General features: G+C 36.4%; 1 protein-coding gene across 1 annotated transcript in view; it reads right to left on the bottom strand.

Moving 5' to 3' along the window:
• LOC128031641 (VPS10 domain-containing receptor SorCS3-like) overlaps window positions 1-18608 on the bottom strand; it is a 58395-nt gene extending 39787 nt beyond the window's left edge. Inside the window, exon 1 of the mRNA XM_052619944.1 lies at window positions 17834-18608. Coding sequence (XP_052475904.1) covers window positions 17834-18415 — 582 coding nt within the window. The 5' untranslated portion in view covers window positions 18416-18608. The remainder of the gene's footprint in view (window positions 1-17833) is intronic.
• Between the last annotated feature and the right edge of the window lie 8315 nt (window positions 18609-26923).

The following is a 26923-nucleotide window of genomic DNA, read 5'->3' as shown; positions in this document are numbered from 1 at the left end:
CCACCGTGATACTGGAACTAATTACATTTCCTGAAAGAGCGAAAGAGCGACAGAGAGATGGGAGTCCATGGGGCTGAAAATGAATATTAATGTCAAAGTCGAGGTTTCTATTGTACGTTTCTATGAGGTCAATAATATGTGCAGGGATGTTATGCAGATTTAATCACATTTGCATATGAATGGTGGCTTTGATCAGTTCATGTTCTAGCGAAGATCAGATTCAGTTTAAACATGAATGACTTACTGTCATTTTACAGTCAATATGCTGAGGTCTGTTCAGTCGCTTTATTCTTCTAACCTCAAATACATGAAAAAGCTTCACCATTTCATTCATATTTTCATTCCTCTACCTTTTGTTCTCTCTGAAATAAATGTTTCATTACAGTACATGCAAAACATGTCAACATTGTTTAAGACTCAACATTCCTGTCTTTTTCAGCTGGAGCCAGTATATCATAAAATACCTATTATCTGAATCCTACAACTGAACATTTCCATTTCCATAATTCCCATATCTATTTCATATACTTTATTGCATTTGCCTATGAAATATGATTATCTAAATTGCAGCTTATAGTGCTGTGTGTTTTTACTGTCTATGTGTGCATGACCATTTTGTTGAGCTCTGTGATACCATGGAAACAACTCCTGCTAAGACCAATCAGTATCTACTGAAGGCTGCTAACTTGACAGTGATAACAAGTAGCAGTAAAATCAAAAACGATAACGGGAGTAAGAACAGATGGCATAGTACTACCAACATAGCTAATGTTTCTTCCAAAGGAAGCTGACAACACTTTATAAAGCTTTTGCAACTGAATCGGAAAGACATATAACTTTAGGATCTGTTTAAAACTGGACATTTACTCTGATGCCTATGAGCATAAAAAAACAACAACAGCAGGAATGACTACTACAGTACATGGATGTATATTTCATATTGCACAAAAAGACATCAGGTTTACATAGTAAAAAAAAAGCACATGCAACATGAACAGCGTTAACTAGCTTATTATTTTGAACTGAATATAAACCAGTTTTTGCCTTTAAGTTACCTGCAAATGCATGTAGTCACATTTGTTACATTAAAATTACATAAACAGTGCCTACTGAACATTTATTCTGGGGCCCAGTACTTAAAAATGTTGGAATGTAATTAAATATATGATTATATTAAACTATAATTTAATAATTCACAATATTAATATAAATGAAGGTACACTATGTGTTTTAGCCCTATTCAATAAGATCAGAAATCACTTCTGTTTAAGTCATTTGCATTTAACCAAAATAATGTGTACCCAGTGGCTTGAATAAAACTGCTTGAATTAATTAGTCTTTTTAATCATAACTGAATCAGTGCAGAATCTGTGCCTGCAAAATTCCATAGAAACATTAACGGAATTACAACATACAGGTGCATCTAAAAAAAAAATTTATATCATGGAAAAGTTTTTTTTTTTTTTTTGTAACTAAATTCAAAAAAGCTTTTTATATTCTAGATTCATTGCACACAAACTGAAATATTTCAAGAGTTTTTTGTTTTAATTCTGATAGTTATGACTTACAGCTTAGGAAAATTTAAAATTCAGTATCTCGGAAAATTTTAATATTTTCTCAAAGAATTTACAAAACAGAAATGTTCAAGATCTCCAAAGCAGGTTTAATTATGTTTCAATACTTGGGTTGGGGCTCCTTTTGTATGAATTACTGCTTCAATGCAGCGTGGCATGGAGACGATCAGCCTGTGTGGCACTGCTGAGGTGTTATTGAAGCCCAGGTTGCTTTGATAGCGGCCTTCAGCTCCTCTGTATTGTTTGTCAGATGTTACTTATCTTCCTCTTCATGATACCCCATAGATTCTCTGTGAGGTTCAGGTCAGGTGAGTTGGCTGGCCAATCAAGCACAGTAATATCATGGTCATCAAACCACTTGGAAGTGGTTTTGGCACTGTGGGCAGGTGCTAAAGTCCTGCTGCGAAATTAAATCAGCATCTCCATAAAGCTTGTAGATGGCTGCATTGACTTTGGACTTGATAAAACACAATGGACCAGCACCAGCAGATGTCATGGCTCACCAAATCATCACTGACTTCAGAAACTTCACACTGGACTTTTGGATTATGTGCCTCTCCAGTCTTCCTCCAGACTCCAGACCTTGATTTACAAATGAAATGCTAAATTTACTTTCATGTGAAAACAGGACTTTGTACCACTGGGCAACAGCTTCTGACATTTTTTCTGGTTCAGGAGTGGCTTGGTTTTAGGAATGTGACAGCTGTAGCCCTTTTCTTGAAGATGTCTGAGTGTGGTGACTCTTGATGTGCTAACTCTTTTGTCCACTCCTTGTGAAGCTCTTCCAAGTTCTTAAATCAGCTTTTCCTGACAATCTTCCCAAGAATGTGGTCAACCCTTTCCTACCACACTTTTTCCTTTCAGTCAACTTTCTATGAATATATTTTGATACAGCACTCTGTGAACAGCCAGCCCTTTCAGCAAAGACTTTCTGTGACTTACCCTCCTTGTGGAGTGTGTTGATGGACAACTGTCAAGTCAGTAGTCTTTCCCATAATTGTGTTGCATGTTCTAAACTAGCCCAAGAGCTACCCAGTATTGCTCTCAAAATTAATCAAACTCAATAAAGCTCAATTAAAACAAGCTCAATAAAGCTCAAAATGGAATATTATCAGTTTTTGAGATAATATTTTTAAAATTTTCCTAAACTGTAAATCGTAACTATCAGAATAATAACAAAATATTTGAGTTTGTTTGCTATAAATCCACAATAAAAGAAGTTTGTTTTTTAATTAAATTACAAAAAATAAATATCTTTTCCATGAAATTCCATTTTTTTTTTTTTTTAAAAAGAACCTGTACACATTGCATGCTCATTTATTAAAGGGATAGTTCACCCAAAAATGAAAGTTTTATGTTTATCTGCTTGCCCAAAGGGCATCCAAGATGTAGGTGACTTTGTTTCTTCATTAGAATACAAACCAAGATTTTTAACTCACACCGTTGTAGTCTATCACTTTTATAATGTAAATGGATGGGAATCATGGCTAAAACATACAATAAAACAATAAAACATACACAAATAAAAGCCAAAGTAAACACTACAGCTCATGACAATACATTGATGTGTAAAGACACAAAACGATTGGACTGTGCAAGAAACTGAACAGTATTTATAGTTTTTTACCTCTGATTCATGCAATGTCTGAACTGTTAGAACTCTCCTGAGTGCGTTGTCAAGTAGGTGCATGAGGCGTTGTCTTCTTCTTGCTTTATGGTGGATCGCAGACTTATAAGTGAATTACTGCCACCTATCTCTCAAGTGGACCATTGACACTCCTAATTGAGATTGTAGATTGAGTAGGTAGGTGGCGGTTATGAACTTATAAGTCTGCGATCCGCCATAATGCAAGAATAAGATGCCTCAGTACCTGCTTGAGAACCAGGGGGGCAGGGTTTCATATTTTACTGAAGCACCCCTGGACGCCACCATTGGCTAGCGGACCCTCATCTGCTGTTAGCATTCCATTGACTCCCATTCATTTTGGCGTCACTTTGACAGCAAATAACTTTACATCTGAGGCATTTAAAGACTCCATTTGTCCATTCATTATTTCTAAAGAAATACAAAAATGTATAAGGCCCCATTACCTTGTATCTTACATTGTGGCCCCGTAGAAGCAGTTTTCGTAAAAATAGGCTAACAATTGCGTCATAACCTGTGACTCTCTGTCGCATAGTAGAGAAATTACCGTATGGACAGGAGGAGAAGCTCGCAGACAATCTTTTACTGTCTATGAGGCAATCAGGGGGCGTGGAGGCATGAAGTCAAGGGAGAAGCTCATAGAGAGTCCATAAAAGCAATGGGACAAAATTATTCAACAACGTCTGCAAGATTCGGTGGGTGATTCAGATTTCTCTTGGCACAGCGATTAGAAGACTTACAATTGTCAGACAGGTTGCTCACATGACAATCTACATCATCTAGCTCAGTTTGAGTCTGCGAAAGTGAGTGCTTCTAATTGACTTCATTTGTCTCCATTGAATCCAATGGGGTCGCTGTGTCCATTTCTTTTACTGTCTATGTTGAGAACGCACCTAGGAGGGCATGCTCAGGAAGCGCTTTTAACAGTTTGGACATTGCGTGAATCAGAGGTTAAAAAAAACCTATATAAATACTTTTCAGTTTCTTACACAGATCGATCGTTTTGTGTCTTTACACATCGTATATAATCACGAGCAGCAGGGTTACATTTTTTGTTTTGTTTTATTGAATGTTTTAGACGTGATTCCCATTAAATATATTTTGCCATATTTATATCAATTCAATAGAGGTGTACAATCTGCAAGTTTACCCACTAAATAAGTACAGAAAACATGAAAAAATGAGCAGATTTCTAAGTTTGTCCAATTCACAATAATATTCAAACTATTCGTAGTAAGTGCCTTTTGGCAAAAATAAGCATAACAATTTTTTTGATAATTTTATCCCCATTGATCTCTATTTTACATTTACATTTATGCATTTAGCAGATGTTTTATCCAAAGCATTCAGGCCATACTTTTTTTTTTTAAGTGACAACCCTACTAAAATTATTCTGTTTTATTTATGTTGCTGTGGACCATGACATTTTGAAGAAGACTCAAGGCTATTCTCAAAGTGAACCATAAGCCTTTTAAAATCCACTCATGGGAAAACATGATACACTTGTAAACTTCAGCTTTTAAGCTATAAGTTTTTAAAAGTGAAATAATATATAGAGTGGGACAGGTTGACATTTTAAATCAATTTGTTGACTGAAAGTCTTACTTTCTTCATTTTTCTTTTGAACCCATTATAGAATGTTGTTGCCTAATATTTTTTTTTTCTAAGGCAAGAATAAGACCTGTGAGGTTTTCTAGTTTACTAGCCACAGAACATAAATGACAGCACTCTTGGCTTAACTCCATGCAACCTAGTATTGTTGCATCAATAACAACATTTTGGTATCAGTACAATACCAGCCTCTGGCACCTCAACTAAATCAACATCTTAAACAACAAATAAAAAGCCTCAGGCAAAATGAAATGAAACTGCTGTTGGACTGTCAAATAGGCCCAGTGTGAATTGTTAATGATAAATCTCATCACTTCTTGCAGTTAACACATAAACGCATTCAGTTCTTTCATAATGTGTAAATGTTGGATACAATTCTACAATTTGTCAAAATGCACAGGAAATGCAAATTCTGAACCAATGCAAAGGTGCAGTGAGTAATTAATTTTAATACATTTTATAAAAAGTAATATATTTTTTTACATACATTTACAAATGAAAAAGATGTTTTGCTGATTGTCTTCAGTAATGTTTCTACAATAGTACAACATTTCATTTTTTTTGCTTTGAAGAAAAAAAAAGATATATGCATATGATTTCACTTTTGTTAATCCCATCTAGATTTGATTTATATATTTTTGTAAAGTACAGAACAACAGCTATAACATCAAATATGTCAAAAGATAAATGTGTTAAAAAACATTTAATGAATCTCCCACATAAACACATGCACTTTTATGCTTCAAGTCACAATGCCTGAAATGCCAAACTATGCTAAAGACTGGAACATTATTGACTAGGCCAAGTAACGATATTTGCCAAATTACTTTTTTAGTGCCAGTATAACAATCAACCTTATCGGGGAGTAAAACAGATGCTTATGATTCCCCAGCAGGTTGTTTGAGGCAAAGATAACCTAGCAAAACTATGGATGTATCTGAGAGCAAACAGCGGCAATCTGGGACCGCAAGCACAAACAATCAAGAAAACATGAAGACCCATTTTTAAGTGGTAATTTTACTGCAAATGATGAAGCCCATAAATAAAACTGTTTCCGAAACTCTACACAACAAAATCACATTAACATGGGTAGGTGATTAAAAAAGTCTATATGTTCTGAGTCAGTTTTCGGTCAGAGGCTTTGTTTTCAAACACTCAGATGAATTCAATTAAAATGGTGAAATGAAATGGAACTACCTGCTCATTGTTCCAGAGGCATTCCTACAGCAATGTTCTACAGAACCCAAAGAACAACATTGAATTCTCCATTGCAATACTTTTTCTATGAGAGCAGAGAAACGTTCATTGCAGTTCTGCTCTCAAAGGAGACATGCAGCACATTGTGACTTTTGTTTCTCCCTGGTGGACTTTGAAGCTCATATCTCAGTGTTTTTGGCACAATTTTTTTCTGTGTACTGTAATACACCCCCTGAGTTAGCGGCAAACTGAAATTTGTGCTCACAATTTGAATAAAAATACAAAGAACGGAGGAATCCTTATTCTCTCAATCCAGCGATCATAAACAGAATGGGCATAATATATCAGTTTAACTCTAGTGGAATTAAAACAATCCGTTTCAGTGTGTGCATGGAGTGTGTGGAATATTAATCCAACATTTCTTTCTTTTTAATTCCCTTTTATATTGTTTCCCTCTCAATCTGTCTTTTAGAGCTCTCTGAGTATCATGTTTAGATGCTGCCGTATGAATAAATAAACCTCAAACCATTAAAATATGGAACAAAACGGAGGGAGGGGTCAGGATGAAAAAGTAGTTTATATATATATATATATATATATATATATATATATATATATATATATATATATATATCATATGCTATGCATGTCTGAATATAGTATAACAAGGTAAGGCAAAAATGAATGTTGAATGGAAGGGCTGCTTTCATCGTATCAGATTGGAAACAGTAATCAAATCTTTTGTACTACTGTATGTTTGTGACCGGTGGTTTGTTTGGGGCTGTAGGGTATCTCACCGCTTTCACTGTAATGATAAACCATCAAGGTAAATGAAAGACTTTCTGTGTTTTGTGTTTGCATGTATATCAGAGCTCTCACAGCATGATTTGAAATGCAAACACTCATAGCATGAAATAGAGTTTATGGGGATAATACACACAATAGATGAATTTCAAGAACGAGTTTGTGCTTTGGGGCGAGAGACGTTTTCTCATCAGTCAAAAAAGCAAAAGATGTGCACTGTCACACACATACACACACCTAGAAAAGGAGAATACTTATTCATATTTATGTTTTATTAATGCTCACTGCTTTGCCTTAGGAAAATCCACAAATCATCGCATTGCTCGATTCTGCCTTGCTGAAAATTTCAATCATTTTCACACACTTCTGGATCTTATTTTGTGTTTATTCACCAGAAAGCCTGGGGGCCACACAGGGCCATAATAAAAACTCTGTACATTTTCCAGCTCCTTAAACATAATCCTCAAGGACACATCTGTATATTAATATACATGCGTGAATATAAATGACCTTAATATGCATCGCTCTAAGATGATCCCCAGTTAGAGCGTGAGCAGGTGAACATATACGGTCATACACAACACACATACACACGCAGTGCATAAAGTTTCTACAGAAAGCAGCAGCCTTCATAACACTACCAACAGCTGAGAGGTTTATTTTACTGAGAGGTTACTATTTTACTTTAACTGGCTACTTAAAGGATGAGCTATGATTTTCATGTTTTAAAAGCCTAAGTTGAACAATATAGCTTATCCTTATACACTCACCTAAAGGATCATTAGGAACACCATTCTAATACGGTGTTTGACCCCCTTTCACCTTCAGAACTGCCTTAATTCTATGTGGCATTGATTCAACAAGTTGCTGAAAGCATTCTTAAGAAATGTTGGCCCATATTGATAGGATAGCATCTTGCAGTTGATGGAGATTTGTGGGATGCACATCCAGGGCACGAAGCTCCCGTTCCACCACATCCCAAAGATGCTCTGTTGGGTTGAGCTCTGGTGACTTTGGGGGCCATTTCAGTACAGTGAACTCATTGTCATGTTCCAAGAAACCAATTTGAAATTATTCAAGCTTTGTGACATGGTGCATTATCCTGCTGGAAGTAGCCATCAGAGGATGGGTACATGGTGGTCATAAAGGAATGGACATGGTCAGATACAATGCTCAAGTAGGCCGTAGCATTTAAATGATGCCCAATTGGCACTAAGGGGTCTAAAGTGTGCCAAGAAAACATCCCCCACACCATTACACCACCACCACCACCAGCCTGCACAGTGGTAACAAAGCATGATGGATCCATGTTCTCATTTGGTTTACGCCAAATTCTGACTCTACCATCTGAATGTCTTGACTCATCAGACCAGGCAACATTTTTCCAGTCTTCAACTGTCCAATTTTGGTGAGCTTGTGCAAATTGTAGCCTATTTTTCCTACATTGTAGTGGAGATGAGTGGTACCCGGTGGGGTCTTCTGCTGTTGTAGCCCATTCATGTCAAGGTTGTGTGTGTTGTGGCTTCACAAATGCTTTGCTGCACACCTCGGTTGTAACGAGTGGTTATTTCAGTCAAAGTTGCTCTTCTATCAGCATGAATCAGTCGGCCCATTCTCCTCTGACCTCCAGCATCAACAAGGCATAGTCGCCCACAGGACTGCTGCGTACTGGATGTTTTTCCCTTTTCACACAATTCTTTGTAAACCCTAGAAATGGTTGTGCGTGAAAATCTCAGTAACTGAGCAGATTGTGAAATACTCAGACCGGCCCGTCTGGCACCAAAAACCATGCCACACTCAAGATTTCTTAAATCACCTTTCTTTCCCATTATGACATTCAATTTGGAGTTCCAGGACCACAGTTTTTGACCAGGACCACAGCCCTAAATGCATTGGAGCTACTGCCATGTGATTGGTTGATTAGATAATTTCATTAATGAGAAATTTAACAGGTGTTCCTGATAATCCTTTAGGTGAGTGTAATTCTCCTAACTGTGGATCACTGGCATTTTTTTTTATTAACTGAAATAATTTATTTGATGGAAAATCAAAGGAAACTGCACCCCCTGGCTGTGTAAACTAGTTTAACAGAGCCTCAAAATAATGTTTATCTATGGCAATTTATTTAACTGAAACAACAACAACAACAACAAAGCAAAGAGAAAGACAGACCTTTTATTTTATAATTCCCATTGAGGAGAAATTGAAAGATGCTGGAGCACATCATGTGAAGAATGAGTGAAAACAAATGTGAAGAAAAAAATTGTTTTTTGCCCTTGAAATAATAATAATAAAAATTGTTAAAAGTGTTAAATGAACAATGAACTGTTTACCACCGTGAAAAACCTTCTGTGAGATTATTTGCCCATATAAAGCGGTAAATATTCATGGCCCTTCTCCACACAATGTTAAACAGAGGTGTTAGTCATTTTTTAAAAGGATGTAGCCTTTTAGAGGAGATTTATTTTTCAGACCTGCCACAGAACATTAGTGCAAGCTGTCACTGGGGTTAAAGGGCTAGAAATATGAGTGAAAGTTATGCCATTGAGGTAAAAATAGATTGAACTGAGCTGTCATCTGAACAAAGTCAAAATAAAGAGAGTCAGACTAAAACAAAAAGGTTGCATCATTAACATTAAAGACACACAAGGGTTTTAACTTTGACTCGAACGTATCTTTGCTCCCTCTACACAGATTCTGTGATGTCACTTCCTCTCTGTGTCAGAACTGGGTTATAATAGCTTGCTTTCTAAATTTTGAGTGACCTCTTATGTTATGCTATTTTAATTTGATCTGACTTCCTTTGTTTCTTGTTCCCTGGCTTCCTTTGCTCTTCTCTTTCACCACGGTTCTCTAGAGTCTGGATACCCACTCGACCTCTGCTGCCTCTGCCTTTAATTAAAAAGACATAGAGACAAGCTGACTCTCTACAGACCAATAATTAGACACACACATAGGTTTCAAAGACATTCACAGGCATACACACACACATCAGTGCCAAACACATATACACAATTATGCACACACACTCTCTAAAGACCACTGACAAATACTCTCTCCAGGTCACATCTGACACTTGCTCCCTACATCCCTGGAAAGTGTACAATAACCACAATTAATCTGCATGCTCATTATTATTCAGTACTGTTACAAAGCATGGATAGCAGCTCATAATGAATAAATCTGTCACCACAAATCCCATTGGAAGGAAAATCAGGTCACTGGTCTGCATACATTTGAATGTGAAGGGTGCATGGCCGCTCTCACATATTTTGTTATTACTGAGCACAATTTATTATTGAGTAATATTTGGACACTTTATCCTTTATAATATTTATAAATTATATATTAATTTTTTCTCGAATTTAATTTGTTACTTTGATTTTTTTGCATTTATTATAATGAAATACAGCCCAGCTTTAGGCAAAACATTCAGAACAGTAAACAGAAGTTTGTTACATTTCACATTTAAAACAATAAATATAAAATTATAAATAAAGAAAGAAACTATGAAAAGCCTTTGGTGGAACATGACATACGGGTGCATCTCAATAAATTTGAATGTCTTGGAAAAGTTAATTTATTTCAGTAATTCAACTCAAATTGTGAAACTCATGTATTAAATAAATTTAACCCACACAGAGTTTAAGTCTTTGTTTTTTTACTTCATAAGACCAATAATAATAATAATAATAATAATAATAAAAACATTTTTAGTGAATTGTTGGCCTTCTGGGAAGCATGTTCATTTACTGTACATGTACTCAATACTTGGTAGGGGCTCCTTTTGCTTTAATTTGGATAAGCGAGGAGGATTTTTCATGAAACCCTCCCAAACAACTTGTGGTGATATAGGGGCTGTTTCTTAAGACATACTGACCCCAAGGCTCAACAAATCTCTGCCGTTCTCCAGCTGTGAGTCTTTGGCCACTCAAACTCTCCTCCTCACTGTGCATTAGGACAATATAGGCACGCCTCTTTCAGGCAGATTTGTAACATCTTTAGTTAATTGGAATCTCTTAATTATTTCCCTGATGGTGGAACTGGGGATTTTCAATGCTTTAGCTATTTTATTACAGCCACTTTCTATTTTGTGAAGCTCTACAATCTTGTTCCGCACATCAGATTTATATTTGGTTTTGCTCTTTGTGATGGATGATTATGGGAATTTGGCCTTTGTGTTCCTTATATTTATAATGCTGTGGAAAAGAAAGATATAGCTGGACAATTTCATGTTCCAAGTCACCCTGGTGTGCTAAATGTTTATATATAAATATATATATATAAACATGTGTGTGTGTGAATGGGAATATACTTATATAATTATTTTACTCATAAGAATTTTTAGGGATGCTAATAATCGTGGCCAACATGCATTAAAGAGTTTATTTCATAATGTGAGTTAACCCCACTTTCAGTTGTTTTACTTTAGTGAAAGGTAGAAGTTTGTGATTTGTGAAAGATCAAAAAGATAAATGATGCAGATTTATTTTCAATTCAATTCAATTCATCTTTTATTGTCATTGTAAATTAGACATACAACGAAATTATAGACTTCCCAACGTATACAGCAAAAGAAAAATAGAAATAAGTGATAAATATAATGTAAAGTGCACAGATGTTATTGTCATTAATGCATGCTCTTGAATATCAAGAATGTGTTGTAGTGTGTTTTTTCATCTCAGAGTTCAGTAGGGTAACAGCTTTTGGATAAAAACTGTTCATGAATCTTGTGGTGCGTGTTTTAATGGACCTATAGCGTTTTCCAGAGGGTAGCAGTTCAAACAGAAGAAGCTGCTCCGTTTGCTCATATTTACCAAGGGTGCCATATTAGTGGAGGGTACTTTAAATCTATCATCATTAACTATATATTCTTATTTTTACTTTTACTTTAATGCATATTTTGGTATTTTGATTATATAATCATCAGGTGTTTAAATTAAACCCAGTGCATGCCAGAGAAGTGCAAGTATGTGGAAATGTGCCCTGTCAGCACATACTACTTTATCTGGGAAAAAGAAATCATAAATCTCCATCAGTCTTTATAGCCTAATATTATTAGCATTGCAGAATTATTTATATAAAAGACATGATGCATGGACATTTTTATTATATTACCATCGGGTTGCTCATGTTCACGTTGACAGATGAAAAAAGGTAAGAAAATGAAGCAAAAACAGCTTAAATGACATCTAGTAGTAGTACAATGTAAATTATTGGATATCATTTAAGCGGTCTATGCTTAATTTTTTAACATATGAGCTTTTTCACACCTTGGTATTACTGATATCTATTACTGGTCAACCTTTTAATTAAAATGAGCAACATTTACTTTTAAAAAAAATACTGTATACACATTTAAACGACTGAATTGACACAAATTTGTTCTGCATTTCCCTTTACAGAAGTGACAGTCGGAAATATGAACTTTACTGAACTAACCATCTCTACCACATTTCTGTCAGCAAATATTTGAGTAATGGAGCTTGGGAAATGTGCACATATATCTGGATAAACTGAAAAGGTCAGGATTATAAAAAGAAATCAAATTTTTAGGTTCGACTCTAAGGAACTCTTTTTTATTCCAGATATTTATTATCCTCGGCTGAAGAAACGCTGAGAGCAGGGCTGTTTGTTTCATTTTCCTTTCAAATTGTACATAAATCTCTGCTGAGCAAATGACAAATTATTTCAGTTTCAAACTTTTATTGGTACTGGATATTCTTATATTTTAAGAATGGCTGTGTCTCATAAATCATGTGATTTTAAAATTAGTTAGTGGCACAAAACATGAATCTGTAAAACACGGAGTTTAACTAAATATATTCACATTGCTCTGGTAGATTCTAATAATGAATATGAGATTTCAGGGTTTGAGAGAATAAATCCTGAGGTTATGCAAGCAGCTCTGCACATTAATGTTAGTGATAAATTATAGAAGACAGAATGTGCACAGATTCAGTTTTTAAGGGTAATGCAGGTAAACGGGTATGACTTGCTGTCCATAACAGAGGGAATGGAGCTCTAAAATGCCCCACTACACGAAGTTAGTTTTTGTATAGCTAATATCAGAAGGTTGATTTTTGTATTAAAGCATAGTTTGCTGAAACTTTTTACATCTTTCATCATCTTTGTGCAAACTACAGAAAAGGGAAGAAAGGAACAAAAAATTCTAATAAATGCTGTTCCTTTGAACCTTCTATTAATCAAAGAATTCTGAAAAAAATATTTCACAGTTTCTTGACCACCAAATGAGCATATTTAAATGATTTCTTAAGGACCACGTGACACTCAAGACTGGAGTAATTAATAAAGAATTTTCAGCTGACATCACAGGAATAAATTACATTTAAAAAAATACTATCATAGGAAAATTATTTAAAATTATATCAATATTATTGGTTGGTCCTTATCTTTTTCAAGCATTTACATAATTGTTTATCCTTTTTAATTCCTATAGATGGGCTGTTAACCTTTGATTTATTGTAATGTTCTCCAGATTTTTGAAATGTAAAAAAAAATATGAAAAATAAAAACATTTTAACATTTGAATAAAACTCACTTTCTTTTAAGAAACTTTTTTTTTAAGTGTTATGGTGCAAAACTACATAGAACACTGGCATCCTCTCAAACTGCCCTGATATCGAAAGGTCCTTTAAAACTAATAAGGCTTGATGTTTGCCCAACTCAAGAGTGTTTACTGCTAGAAGCTCTGCCACTCTGCTGCCCTGAGATAGAGAGGACACGCACACATACACACACACACGAGTGAACATACACTCACTCACACAAACACAATCACTTTGGCTGTCACTCCAGAGTGAAACTGTTGGAGGATGTGTAGACATTTGGATGGACAGCCAAACTCTTCAAGGACATCCCTCATGCTCTCCGCAGGCCATGAATACCCACACGAACACATGCGCACACCCTTGAAAGTTTCATATGAATGCACGCACAAGCCCACACTTGGATGTACTTGGCTGCCATCTTCCTGTAGGGCATCAACAGAGCATCAACATGAAACTTGAGCGCGACAGTCAGACAAACAAAATAAACCCTGCGCAAACTATGATTGTACAGCCATAATCTGTGATTCTCTCACAGCAGGTCGGAGAGTTTTTTAGAACGCTAAAATCACTGCTCGATCACAATCAAACTCCTGCGGAGTGACTTCCCATTGGGAATGTGCTTCCTTAGCCACATTTGCATAAGATCTGTTTTGTCTAGACAGCAAAATATACAAACCCCACCTTCACAATGAGTTCTCCATGGGGGCCCCTCTCAGAGAAAATGTCATCGTGGAGTTTTGAGGGCAAACTATGGATCAGGACCCAAGGGCAAACGCAGCAGGGGCCGCAAAATGATTCTCTTGCATTTCCATCATCTTTATGGATTTTCATTGATTGTTTTTACAATTGAAAAAGCGGCCAAACAGCCTCTCCATTGCCGTGAATCAAAAGTGAAAGCTTTCAGCTTTCAGAAACATTAGGCCAAAGAGAGTATGCTTTCAGCAGAATACACAGTTTCTTGCTCTCTCTCTCTCTCTCTCTCTCTCTCACACACACACACACACACACTCACTCTGCTTCAGGAAAACTGCTGAACGTGACGGATCAATTTGGTCACTAAAGCCACTAACACCAAAATATAGCAAATGCTTCAAACATGCAAATGTTATTCTAGTTGAAAGCCGTACAGCATAAGACAAATGAATATCATCATATAAATGTAAACTGTACAGTAGCTGCGTCCAATTGGTAGGGTCCCTATGCAGTGTTCACTTCTCTTTACTTAACTACTATTGAAGTTCACTTAACTTGACAAAATGCATTAATTCGGAACACTTTGCAACATCATCACAGATTAACAAAACTTGAGTCGCTCAGACTAGATCCATGTATATTTATTTAAATATAAATGTATTATTCATTTAATCAATATAAATTTTAATATTTAAAGCACTAAACTGAGTGACAAAAATCTGTTACTTTGTTTAATATGACAATTTGGCAACACATTTTGATTATATTGACATTTAATTAAATTTGTTCATCGTACACTAATTAAAACGACTACATAATTTACAGTTTATGAAACCTTTTGAATCTTACATTTTAAGAAATTTAATTTTCTACATGAACTACATGAAAACTAATGTCAGACCAACAGAGTTCCCCCAAGTGTTTCCCCAGGGAAGGTGATATTGATGAAATGTTAAAGGTTTGTGAGTTCCCAGCATGCATTGCAGCAAGAACAAATTGTTTCTATAAAATGGTTGTTTTGCTGTTGGCTGACTGTATTTAAACATTTGTTTTTATATCGTCGATTTATATATTTTTTTTACTAATTTAAAAATTGCTGAACATGGAATCTGTTGTCTTGACAAACTTATTGGATAAATTAGGCATTTTGCATTTAATGAACAAACAAATTCAAAGTAATGTTACATAGTATAATTATTAAGACAATCATTGGGACAACTTATCTGAATGCATCTTTTGCCTTGGAATTTTTCAACAATTTATTTACTCTTCATAAGACTTGGATTAAACAACTTGATTAATATGGATTAATTTGACAATGACTTTATGATTTTATAACATTTTTGAATGTTTTGGTTGCATGAACTTTCAATGGTTTAACCAAATTTTTGTGGATTGACATGACAGAATATTAATTTTTAGGTGAACTATCCCCTTAAGATGGTGAAATAACATGTGAAGTCCACTTCTCAGTGCTCTTACAATAGAATGGAACACCTTGTATCTAATTCTTCCGTGATGTCATCACACACACATGCATGGCCTTTGAGTTTAGCTGTATCCTGGTACTATACTCTACAGGTATCTGTCCATCTGCTCTCACCTTCTGGAGCAAAGAAGTGTATTTAAGATAGGCTGCACTATAATAACAGTCAAATTAGCATAATTATAATTGCCTTTGCATCTAAGTGTGTAAATAGCACTTGTATTTTTGCATGTCAGTGATTGAGCAAGGAACAACAGAGGTGCGAAAGGCCAGACAATAGCTTTATCAATTGTGTGGTAATAAGACAGGAGTGTCTACAGGAAGCAATGGGAAAGGTTTCACGTTATATGAAAACTGGCATGACATAGGGCTTCATTTGTTGCTTGCCGCTGAGGCTACTGGTGTCATCTCTTCTCGTGCTAACATCAATTCCTAAACGGATCTTTTGAAAATACCATATGGGTCTCATTTTTCATTTAATGTCATGATTGTGTATGATGCTTTTTAAATATATTACTAAGTGTTATACTTTAAACAATTTGGTGCTTCATTATGTAAAGCAGTGTTAAATGTGTCAAATCAATACAGTGAATGTCTGTGAGCCATAAAATAAATGTGAGTATGCCAAGGTGAGATAGAGACAGAAAGAGTTTGTGGGGATGCTATCTGTTCTCTGATGTTCAGTGTGCATCTGTGGCATCGCAAAACATCACTCATGCGGTTTGGTGAAAGATACACCAATGGCATCAGCAGTACTGCAGAAACACGCACGCACACATCAATTCTGCAGGTATTACTCTGCCAATCTAAAAGTCTGCTGACAGAGTCAGTCATTTATATTTCAGATGAGGCACAGAAATTGTGAAGGAAAAGGAATGAGCTTTGATTTAAAAAAAAAGAAAAAAAAAGAAAGTGTCATTCACACTCAAAACAAAGCAGCATATGGAAAAATACAAGCTGAGCACCCTGGGCACTAGATATGTAGATATCTACCAGATGCAGCAAGTAGATTACTGATTAAAGAATTTAATTGTTTGTAAAGTGGTGCAGGCAGGTAACTGACAGTGATATTAAAGTAGCATCAATTTATTCTTCTGAACTGTGCACTGAACCATGTTCTTATTGGCAGATTCTTCTGACACATTCTGCATTCCTCAAACAGATGCCCCAATGAAGTATGCATCAAACCACAGGTGATGGAAAATGAGGCGAAAGCTCTGTCCAAAATCCTGTAAGTTCTTAGTATGTGCTGGATTCGAACAAACTGCTTCTCCACACTTTATCCACCATGCTGACACTTACAACTACTGACAACAACAGCAAAATAATGTACTAAACATTTAGTCACAAGAAATTACTTTTTTACCAAAAGCACTTGGCTCACAATTCTTTTCTTTTTTCCTACTTCTCTCAGCAACCATGGCCTTATGGGCCAGAAAAGTGTCCACTAGCTGCACACTTCATTATCTCAGAAGATGCAGTACTGTAGGTCATTGGGGTATTGTTAGCCTACAGTTTCATAAATACTACATATTCGGACATTCTACTCTTTTTGCATAGTGTGTAGCAAGGAAGTACACTAGAATCAAGAAGCCTTGTATGAAATATGATGCTCATAAAATAAATACAAATAAAGGCACAGTAACAAAAAATCTTTCATACAATCATTCTATATAAGTAAACAGTTGAAGAGAAATTTCAGTGAAAGTTACAAAATGAGAAAAAAAAAAAGAGAAAGAATATTATGCTCACACATACTTAGAAATCGTCAGAATAAGAGAGACATTGTTATATGGGTATTATGAAAACTGGTGGCTTTCAATAATCAATATAATCCTTTATGGAAAGTACAAAGAAATGCTAATATTTAGGGGAAACAGATTTACTTTGAATTGTTCTCATTTATGGATTATGTTATCAATGCCTATTAATTAGGTGTCTGCCAAATGCTTTACCGATGTTTTATATTATACGCTTTTATTGCTGTCTCTGTTCATAAAAAAATAAAATAAAATAAATTGTTTTTGCTATAAAGAAACAAAAAGATGACGCACGCGTGCTCGCTCTGGTGTTGCAGCTGCCGCGCGCCAGCCCTGCTTGTGAACTACTCCAGAATATCAAAGTCATCACAATACAAAACTACCAATAAGATGACCCACTTGTTCCATTTTAACTTTACAAGTATATATGATTAAAAATTACTAAAGTAGGGCTTTTCAAGCGAAATACGTTGGATAAAGTTTACACTCACGCTGCTGTTGGGTCCGGACCACAGCACCATGGCCTGATTATGAGCCGAATCTGCGGACAGAGCGAAGGTGGACGTGATCAGGTGTGGCACATTCTGCCTCGGGCTCTTCCCGGTACCATCAACCCCTCCGGTACGCCTGAACTCCAACCGAGAACCGGCCGCGCTGTCAGACGGAAACAGACTGCGCTTTTCTCTCCTGTTTACTTTGGTTTCCTCTGGAGACGATGTTGGATAAACTTTTCCGTCTTTTTCTTCAGCTGGGCTCGTCCGTTCCGCTCTGGAGATGTGCGCATTCTGCAGTTTCTCTCTCCGGGACACGGGAGGAGATTTTTCGTGCGCTTCAGGGTAAAGTTGAGCTCCATCAAGTCTCCATGTCCAGTTTTTATCAGTACTGCCATCCGGTGCACTTCCAAAATCACGGCTCACAAAAGCTGTCCGACGTATTGGTGCGAAGCACGAGGCGCAAGTGATTTCTGCGCGCACTGGGAGCGGCACGAGAGCGCAGAGAAAAAACAGCTTCCAGAACGTACAGCTCGACTCGAACCACAAGACATCCTTCGTCTTAATTATCCTCCCTCTCATTTTTACCTTTTAGACCCTACCAAGCCCACGTAAGTTCCCCTAAAACCCCAGCATAAACAACTAAAATAACTTTTCGCCACGGTAGTGACGTTGGGGGGATACCTGTATAACGGTGAACGTGTCTCATGTGCAGGTTCGTTCGGTTCTGAGCAGGGTGTAGTTACCGGAGGGGTGGAGCCGCTGAGTGACACGCTCTCACTCACTCACTCCGGCTTGGATCGAGCTCGGGAGCAGAGTGTATGACAGGTGCGCGCGCGGGGTATAGCGGTGGCCCCGAGGGCATCCGCGAGCAGAGACATCTGGAGCAGTCGAGACTGCATCTTTTCATATTAATATCTAAGCAGGGAAACAGATAACCTCGTCTGGCGTCACATCAGTGAGAGACAGGTTTTAAATACGGAAACAAAATGAAAACCAGTGATAAGTCTAAAGGGAAGGGAAGGAGGGAATTTTTAGCAGCTTACATTTTAGTTTGTTCCTCACACAAAGATACAAAAGTTTAAAAGAATCTCAGAAATAAACATTTACACAATATACCAAAATACAAACTTTTCTTTTTAATCAAATTTAGTAACTTTAAAATAAGAATAAAGTCACATTTTGGTAATTAAATTTGCAGTTGTGCACCATAATGTCACAACTTTGATAAATAAGGTTGCTATTGTGAGATCTTATTTGTTTTCAGAGTGGAAGAATCTGGCTTCTGTACACTGGAAGAAACAAAAAGGTGAAAAAAAAAAAAATGGCAAGTTTCTGCCAGGACATTATCTGTTAAGTTTACAGACATTTCATTAAATCTAAAACTTGACACAATGCACTGTTTGATCCAAAATACAGTTTAAACACAACAAACACTAATCTATATACAAGTTTAAAGATTATCTGTATAAACATCCTAATCAATTTGGGAAAGATTAAAAAAGGGGAAAGCAAGCATGAAGAAGATTTGCATTAATTATTAATTTAAAACAAACTTTTGATTGCATGATTAGAGACAGAAACAGACACTGAGAAAGAGAAAGAGAGGGAGAGATGGAGAGAGGGCAATATATATCTTTCCTCTCTTTTGGGAAGGGAATGGCATGTGTTTAAAGCAGGAGGGGGTAAAGAAAATACTTAATGCAGCAGTGTTAAAATATGCACAATTAAAACTGTCTCTCTGTATGAGCTGGAAAACTTTGACACATGGACACACACATAAAAACATGCATGTTCAGTCTGACATGATAAAAGACAGAAACATCTGGTTCCCTTTTTTCACCACAGTTAATGTGAGCTGGAAATTTCCTAGCTCTGTCCATCTTAGAAAATCCCAGAGGATTTACAAAAGATATCTTTATTTTCCAGCACTCAGCTGAACTCTAACCCTTGCTAACAGCTAGAATGATTTATTGAACTGTTCAGTCACTATCTTAACTCAACAAATGACCTACCTGTTAAGTTGACCTGATTTAATTTATTAGCACATTGAAGTTAAATAGTGTTACTGAGTGTGTGAGACAAACATTTTTTTGAATAAAACTTTTTTTTCTATCTATCTGTCTATCTATCTGTCTCTCTGTCTGCCTGCCTGCCTGTCTGTCTGTCAGTGTGAAAAAAACCCCAGAACCTTTACAGTAAAATGCACTAAAGTTGTGTCATTTTACATGAACAATAGGAGCATTAGTTCAGTGGGATTCCTTCCCCTTTCCCATTTGCGGAATGCCTGGTGTAGTCACAATGGGAAAGTGACTGACGGGAATGGTTTGCATGTAATGGATTATTGGCATTTCACTAATCACTTATTGCTTTGTCAGATTTTCTGACAGTTTCAAAAGTAATAAATCAATAACCTGTTCCTCTGTGACACTGAATACTCCACTGGTTTGCCGGAAGCAATGGTATGACTACTGTATATACATGCAGCTGATGGCTCTAGTCCACTCACATCCCCTAGAATATATCAGACTTCTGTCATGCTCAGACACAAACGGACTCTCTGCAGTTTACGATATACTGCTGCAAAATATAGACATTTACTGTCACATTCTTCAGACTGACATATGTTCATGCACATTCAAACACATGCGTGTGCAAAGACTCCTTGCCTCCAGGATATGTCCCATTTGAAGTGTTCTCAGTCCATGCAGGAGCTTGTTAGCTCTGACACTCCGGTATGAGATCTGACAGACACTGAAATGGCCTCCTCCTGCACACACACACACACACACACACTTATGCAGACATGTGAAAGAGACTGCTGCAGAGCTTTTATCACTGCAGCTGCCATTGTGCATAGCGAAAAAACACACTTTCATTGGTCCTAGTGGATGGTTTCTCTGTTGCACAGAAACAGTCAGCTGAAAGAAAGAGAGAAAGACCAGAAACTGACATAATGAAGCAGCTATACAGTATTTTCACACTGGTTGGATTTATTAAAAAAGTAACAAAGGAAATGGAGAGAAGAGCAATGAAATTCCTAAAACTGAATAATCCAGATTAATTGTTTTTACAAAGACAATGCTCCTCTGTTTATTACGGCTCATTATCTCTGCAGTTTTTTTCTCATCATTATTGCTAATTATCTGGGCAATGTTCACAGTCAGAATAAATCTCTGGATTTCAAAAACAATTCAAATTCAGTCTCAAACTACTGACGTGATGCATTCTTAAACTGCAGAGTCTGTATCTTTTTGGTAAACACATGGGTATGAGTCTCCAGCAAGGTCAGCAAAGGTCTATCCTGATCAACAAAAGCCTTTGTTGCTGCAGAACTGAAAATAGCATGTCAGTGGCAACATTACAGACTGAACTTTTAAAAGCATTTTCTCTTGGCTGTTATAGGGCTCAAGTGAAAGTCTGAAGCCTAAAGTGTTAGTTCACCCACCTGTCATTATTTACTCATCCTCATGTCATTCCAAACGTATGACTTTTTTTCTTCTGTGGTGCACAAAGTTTTGAAACGTTCATGCAATTTTTTTTTTCTTACAAAGGGGATTAATGCTATCAAGTCCTAAAATGCATGGTAAAAGTTTCATAAATTCCATCCAACTCTAGTACTATATTTCAAATCATCTGAAGCCATATGATATTTGTGTGATGAAAGTACAGAAATGAACAATGCTTAAAATATTCCACCCTGATGTGCTTAAATCTAATTCATGTGTCAGTTTGACATCAGTGATGCTCACGTGTCTTGTAACTAGTTGTTGTGTGACAAGATTTAATATGCGGTGAGAGATTTTTCAGTGAATAATGATTTAAATAATAAATCAAAAAGCCATTCACAAAGCTTCAGAACATTTAGCTAGAGTCAATTTGAAAATGCTCCCTAACATCTTGCTTTTTTCTGTTTCACAGAAGAAAAAAATGCATGTTGGATTGTAATTACATGAGGGTGAGTAAATGAAGACAGAATTTTTATTTTTGGGTGAGCTATTCTTTTAACTATTCTTTTAATGAGTTAAAGATGCTCCATTTACACATTGTTTTGATGGCTTATCGATCTGTCATCATGGCAATTATGTGATTGATGAATATAATTTTGTTTATGTAACAAAATTATAGTCAACAGGATTAGGAATATGAGTAACTCATTGGTACCTCTTACAATAAATCTCTTGTTAAACTTGCTAAATATGAAAACATTGACAAACGTCTTGAGGGCAATAAACACAATCAGTTTGAGACCAGACTATCAGTTACAATTACGCTGGCAAATGAGCTATTAATGAATAATGAAGACCACTGCATATGAGATGTGGTTTGTCTTTCATGGGTCTTGGAATCATTCTCTCTGTGTTTTAATGTTGACTCTCTTTCTCTCTCTCACTCCTTTTCCTCACTCTCCAATTACGCTGCAGCTTCACCATTCAAAATCTTAATCAGAAAGCAGCCTATTCATTTATATATGGGCATCCATGCATATTAGCAATACAAACACATGCAGGCTCACATATATTCTCAGGTCTTTATGGCTATGCTGAGTGCATTTGTTTATTGCCACTGGAAATCAAACATCATCAGTTAATGAACAAACTCTCTGACCCACTTAGCTTTATTTATTTAGTCTCTCTTAGCTCCCGACAGACAGAAGTTCATACGTGTGTCATTTGAGACTAAATAAGAATACTATTCTTCAGATACATAGAATAAACTGAATCAGTTTGTGCCATGTAATGTTTTTCCAAGGCACTGCATGAATCAATACTATCAGATTGACTTTGGCTCCCTGGGAAAACAAATCAATAAATAAGTTGTTTTCTATATGAGTTCCTTAATAGACGTAAATCAAAAGAAGAGCCTATAAGATGTGCAATGGATTAAAAGAGATTCAGAGAGAGACAGAGAGAGTTATGTATGCCTCTCTTTTATTGAAAAGTTTGAAAAATAATATGTGTAAGATCCATAAGTGTATAAAAAACACATAAGTGTATATTCTCACCATAACCATACATTCAAATGATGACAAGTAGACTAAAAATGGGGTTTATAAGATGCATTTTGTATTGTATTTACTCAACAGTGTTGGGTTGGGTGTTCTGGCCGGGTTTTCATACTTAATGCCTGAAGGTAATGACTGAAAAGTAAAAAAAAAGATCAAAAAAAGACCTAATAAATCTAACTAATGGACTAACTCCATCAGAAAACTGTCCAACACCATCAGATAAAGAGGTAACATTTTATTTTAATGGTCCCTTTTGAACAATCTGTTGACAATGAATAATGTTGCACCTAAAGTCTACCAACTCATCAACTCGACTTTATGTTTAATATCTGCAAACTCTTTATTGTGATGGTCTAGACATTCTAATGACTATAAATAATTTTGCAAGTAGATATCAACTTATTCTAACCCTAACCCTACCAGTCTACTAATAATCTACTAACACTCTAATGAGAGTTAGTAGACATATAGGTGCAACGTTAACTATAGTCAAAAGAATGTGTAGCTACGATGTAAGGATTCTACGACAACAGCCAGACACCTAGAGGGCAAGAACAGGACCTCTGGTACCAAACAGTTTCTGCCCTTCACCCATACAGAAACTGATTCTAAAAGGAACACTCCGACTTTTTGGGACTTTAGCTTTTTCACAGTATCCCCAGAGTTAGATAAGTCCATACATACCTTTTTCATTTCTGTGCGTTCTGTAAGTGTTATTTGACGCACCCACCGCTAGCCTAGCTTAGCACAAAGACTGGATGTAAATGGATAATGGTAGCATAGTAATCCCAATAAGTGACAAAATAATGTAAACATTTTCCTATTTACATGTTGTGATCTGTATAGTCACAGTGTGTACAAATAACAAGGCTATATGAGATAGAGACCATTTTTAATTGTATAAATACTAGGAACTATATTCTCACTAGGCGTAGGAGCACAGTTAACCTTACTTGGGCGGAGTGATTAGCGCAGCACCCGAGACGCGCAGTGGTGATGAGCAGAGTGTTCGCTCAGAGTTGGAGTAATAGAGTCAGCAATTACTAGATAGTAAATTTATAGTGTACAATCATGGGTGGTTGCTGTATTGTAAAGAGCTGCAACAATAAACAGGGGAGACCAGGTAATAGTATGATGTTTCATAGAATTCCAACCAAAAACGCTGACCTGAATAATCGATGGCTAATCCAAACACACCTGTAAACACCATTACGAAGTATTTCGTTTGCTCTGAACATTTTACTCTAGACGACTATTTTGAAAAAATGCAAGTTGCCACACGGACCATGAAACGTGTGCTAAAGGATACAGCCATCCCATCAATAATAAAGACAGGACAAATTGGATCACCTTGTTGATGTGTGTAAGTGTTCCGTTATGTTTTGAGATGACTAACATTAGCCATACTGTAACAGTGCCATGCTAATGTAATATTACCTTAGTAGTGACACTATTACGTGAATAGGGGCTCCGTGTATTCCCTTTATTATTATTATTGTGTTGTCATGAACACACTGTATCGCTCAATAATATTTTGTGTATTGACACACTGTATGCAATGGCTATACTACAATTTCAATGAACTATGAATGATCATTATAACAAAATCACTTACTTGGTGGACAGCTGACCATTAGGTTCACTCGGCATGGGGCGTTTCTTCCAGTTGATCTTGTCACAATGGGAAAAAAAAAGACTGCCGGGTGTATTAGGGCAGAGTAATCTTCCGTGGTAGTGACGCAAATATTTTGATTGTCATCAAGCCTTGACATTGATGGCAATACCCGGTCCCATTCATTACAACAAAGGCACTTGGTTTCTGTCGGCATAGGACAAATTAATGCATGCATGACAGTTCAAACTTTTTCCATCATGTTTGGACTTAATGCGTTCGAAACATTGCCAAAGGTATTCCAGTTGTTTTTGGAAAGTGAGAAATTTACTGGTAAATCTTTAGTGGCACTTTTCTAACTTTGTGTTTGGACTATGCTAGTAAGTTCCACATGAGGAAAGAATGGTGAGCCCCGCTCTGATGGAAACGGAAATGGAAGCACCAAATTGCGATCTCCTCCTCATCAGAAAAGGATAAAGGTACCTTTCCAAAACAACTCCTCAGGTTGTGAGTCTCTGGCCAGTTAGTGTGAGACGTCAACAGACCACGTTCTGAGTCTCCAGCATTTGAGGCAGTAACAGATACAACCACATTCTGAGCCTCCAGCCTGTGTGGAAAAAGATACCTCGATAAAGAAAAAAAATACCCTATGTATCTATGTAAGATAATGAAGATAATGCTGGATGTGCTGCATCTGTTGTTTAGGTTGGTGAAAGCAAATTCAATACAATATTCATAAGCACATTGAATTGTAACACAAGTATTATTATTATTTTTTTTTTATTGGTTGGTTGAAATATGTTTTTACTTGTAGTGCAGAGTAACTCTTCACAAGGCGCACATGCAGGTGTTGAACCTAAATTAAGACAATCTTAATCTCTGCCAAAGGATAGGATGCATTTGCAGGTTTAAAAGGATTGTGGGTAAATATCCACTTCATGCAGTGTTCATTTTGTTCTCTCTCTCTCTCTGTGTGTGTGTGTGTGTGTGTTTAAGTATCCCATTACTTTGAGTGTGAGCTGTCGGAATGATTCACATTTGTTAGTTCTGATTCAAAACAGCTGACAGAAAATACTGGACAAGCAACTTCACTGCTGAAATATTGTCAGTGAAAATGTGATGTTATAGTGTTTGTCAGCAGTACACAGCTGCTTCATCAATAAAAAAAGCTCCCTGCTCAGAAATGTAGTCAAACTAATTGTACTGATGCTATTGCGCAACACTGATTCCCTTAAATCTGAATCGTTGATGTGTAAAAAATTTAATTTTGCCCAATGTATGTGATAGTAAGTCCGTAGCGAAAATGTTGTTTTAGCACAAAGCAAAGCACTGCTCAAGATCTTTTGAAGAGCTCCTGTCCATGTAATGTGTCCTGGTAAAAGTCCTCATTCTGCCTGCCCTGAAAAAAAAAATCGATACATTCTGGCCCTTGAGTCCAAATCATTTTAAACCAGTGCATGGAGGGAGAGATAGCACAGAGCAAATGTCTGGCTTTTAGTAGCTATTTTCCACTCTAGATTTTGGAGCAAAATGAATAGAAGAGTGTCTTTTGACTTCACAGGGCCTGGGAGACTGATAAAAACCCTAATGATTTGTAAAACAACAGGGTGCTGAAAAGACAGACTCGTCTGTGTTGCATCAGTCTTTAATCAGTGTAATCCAGTCTTGAAATCAGTTTAATCATGTTTTAAAACTTGAGATTGAGTTGAAAAACAGCTTTAAAGGAAAACGCCACTGTTTTGATTCCACTTTGTTCTTCCCTCAATTAAGACGAGTTGATGTGTACCTCTCCCGTCAATTGCTGCAGCAGGCGGCGCCACTATACTAGCAAGGGATACATTTAGAAGCTACCAAACACTTCCATGTTTTTCTTATTTAAAGATGGTTGCATGAGTAGTTACATGAGTAAGTATGGTGACACAAAATAAACAGAGGTGATTTCCTAAGCATATAAAAGTGATGACTATAATGTAGGTTCTATAGAAAATCAGCATGAGCAGTTTTCTGATGATATTACTGTGCCGTGGTCGAAGGGCTGCGAAGTGCTCTTAAACTTAGGAAAAGTTATTGGAGGCCATAAACTAAGTTGCATAGAAGAATGGATTGTTTTGTCTTGTACTAGACAGAAAACCTTCTCACAGAGCTTTGTTGTTGAGAATCAGTGGTGCTTCCATATGTTCAATAATGAGTTTACTTTATTGCTAGATTTTCCAAAAATTGCTATCCTTAAAGAGATGCAACGGCCAGGTGAGCTGCCAGACTTATAAGTAGCAATATTCTGTGCAAATCACAACAAGTATTTCATTTCGAAATCCCTTATGGTTCTTTAGGAAGTTGTACTTTAAACCTTAGGCTTAGCAAAAAAAAAAAAAAAGAAAGAAAAAAAAAAGAAACACTTTTTATTTTAGAAAATGTTTTTTTTCCCCCAACATTAGTCTGTTATACATAGGTATGTTGCGTTCAGAAAATG

The sequence above is a fragment of the Carassius gibelio genome, chromosome A17 (assembly GCF_023724105.1).
Source record: "Carassius gibelio isolate Cgi1373 ecotype wild population from Czech Republic chromosome A17, carGib1.2-hapl.c, whole genome shotgun sequence".
Classification (NCBI taxonomy): domain Eukaryota; kingdom Metazoa; phylum Chordata; class Actinopteri; order Cypriniformes; family Cyprinidae; genus Carassius; species Carassius gibelio.
Note: the sequence above shows the minus strand (reverse complement) of the source record. Positions and strands in the feature narration are given on the sequence as shown.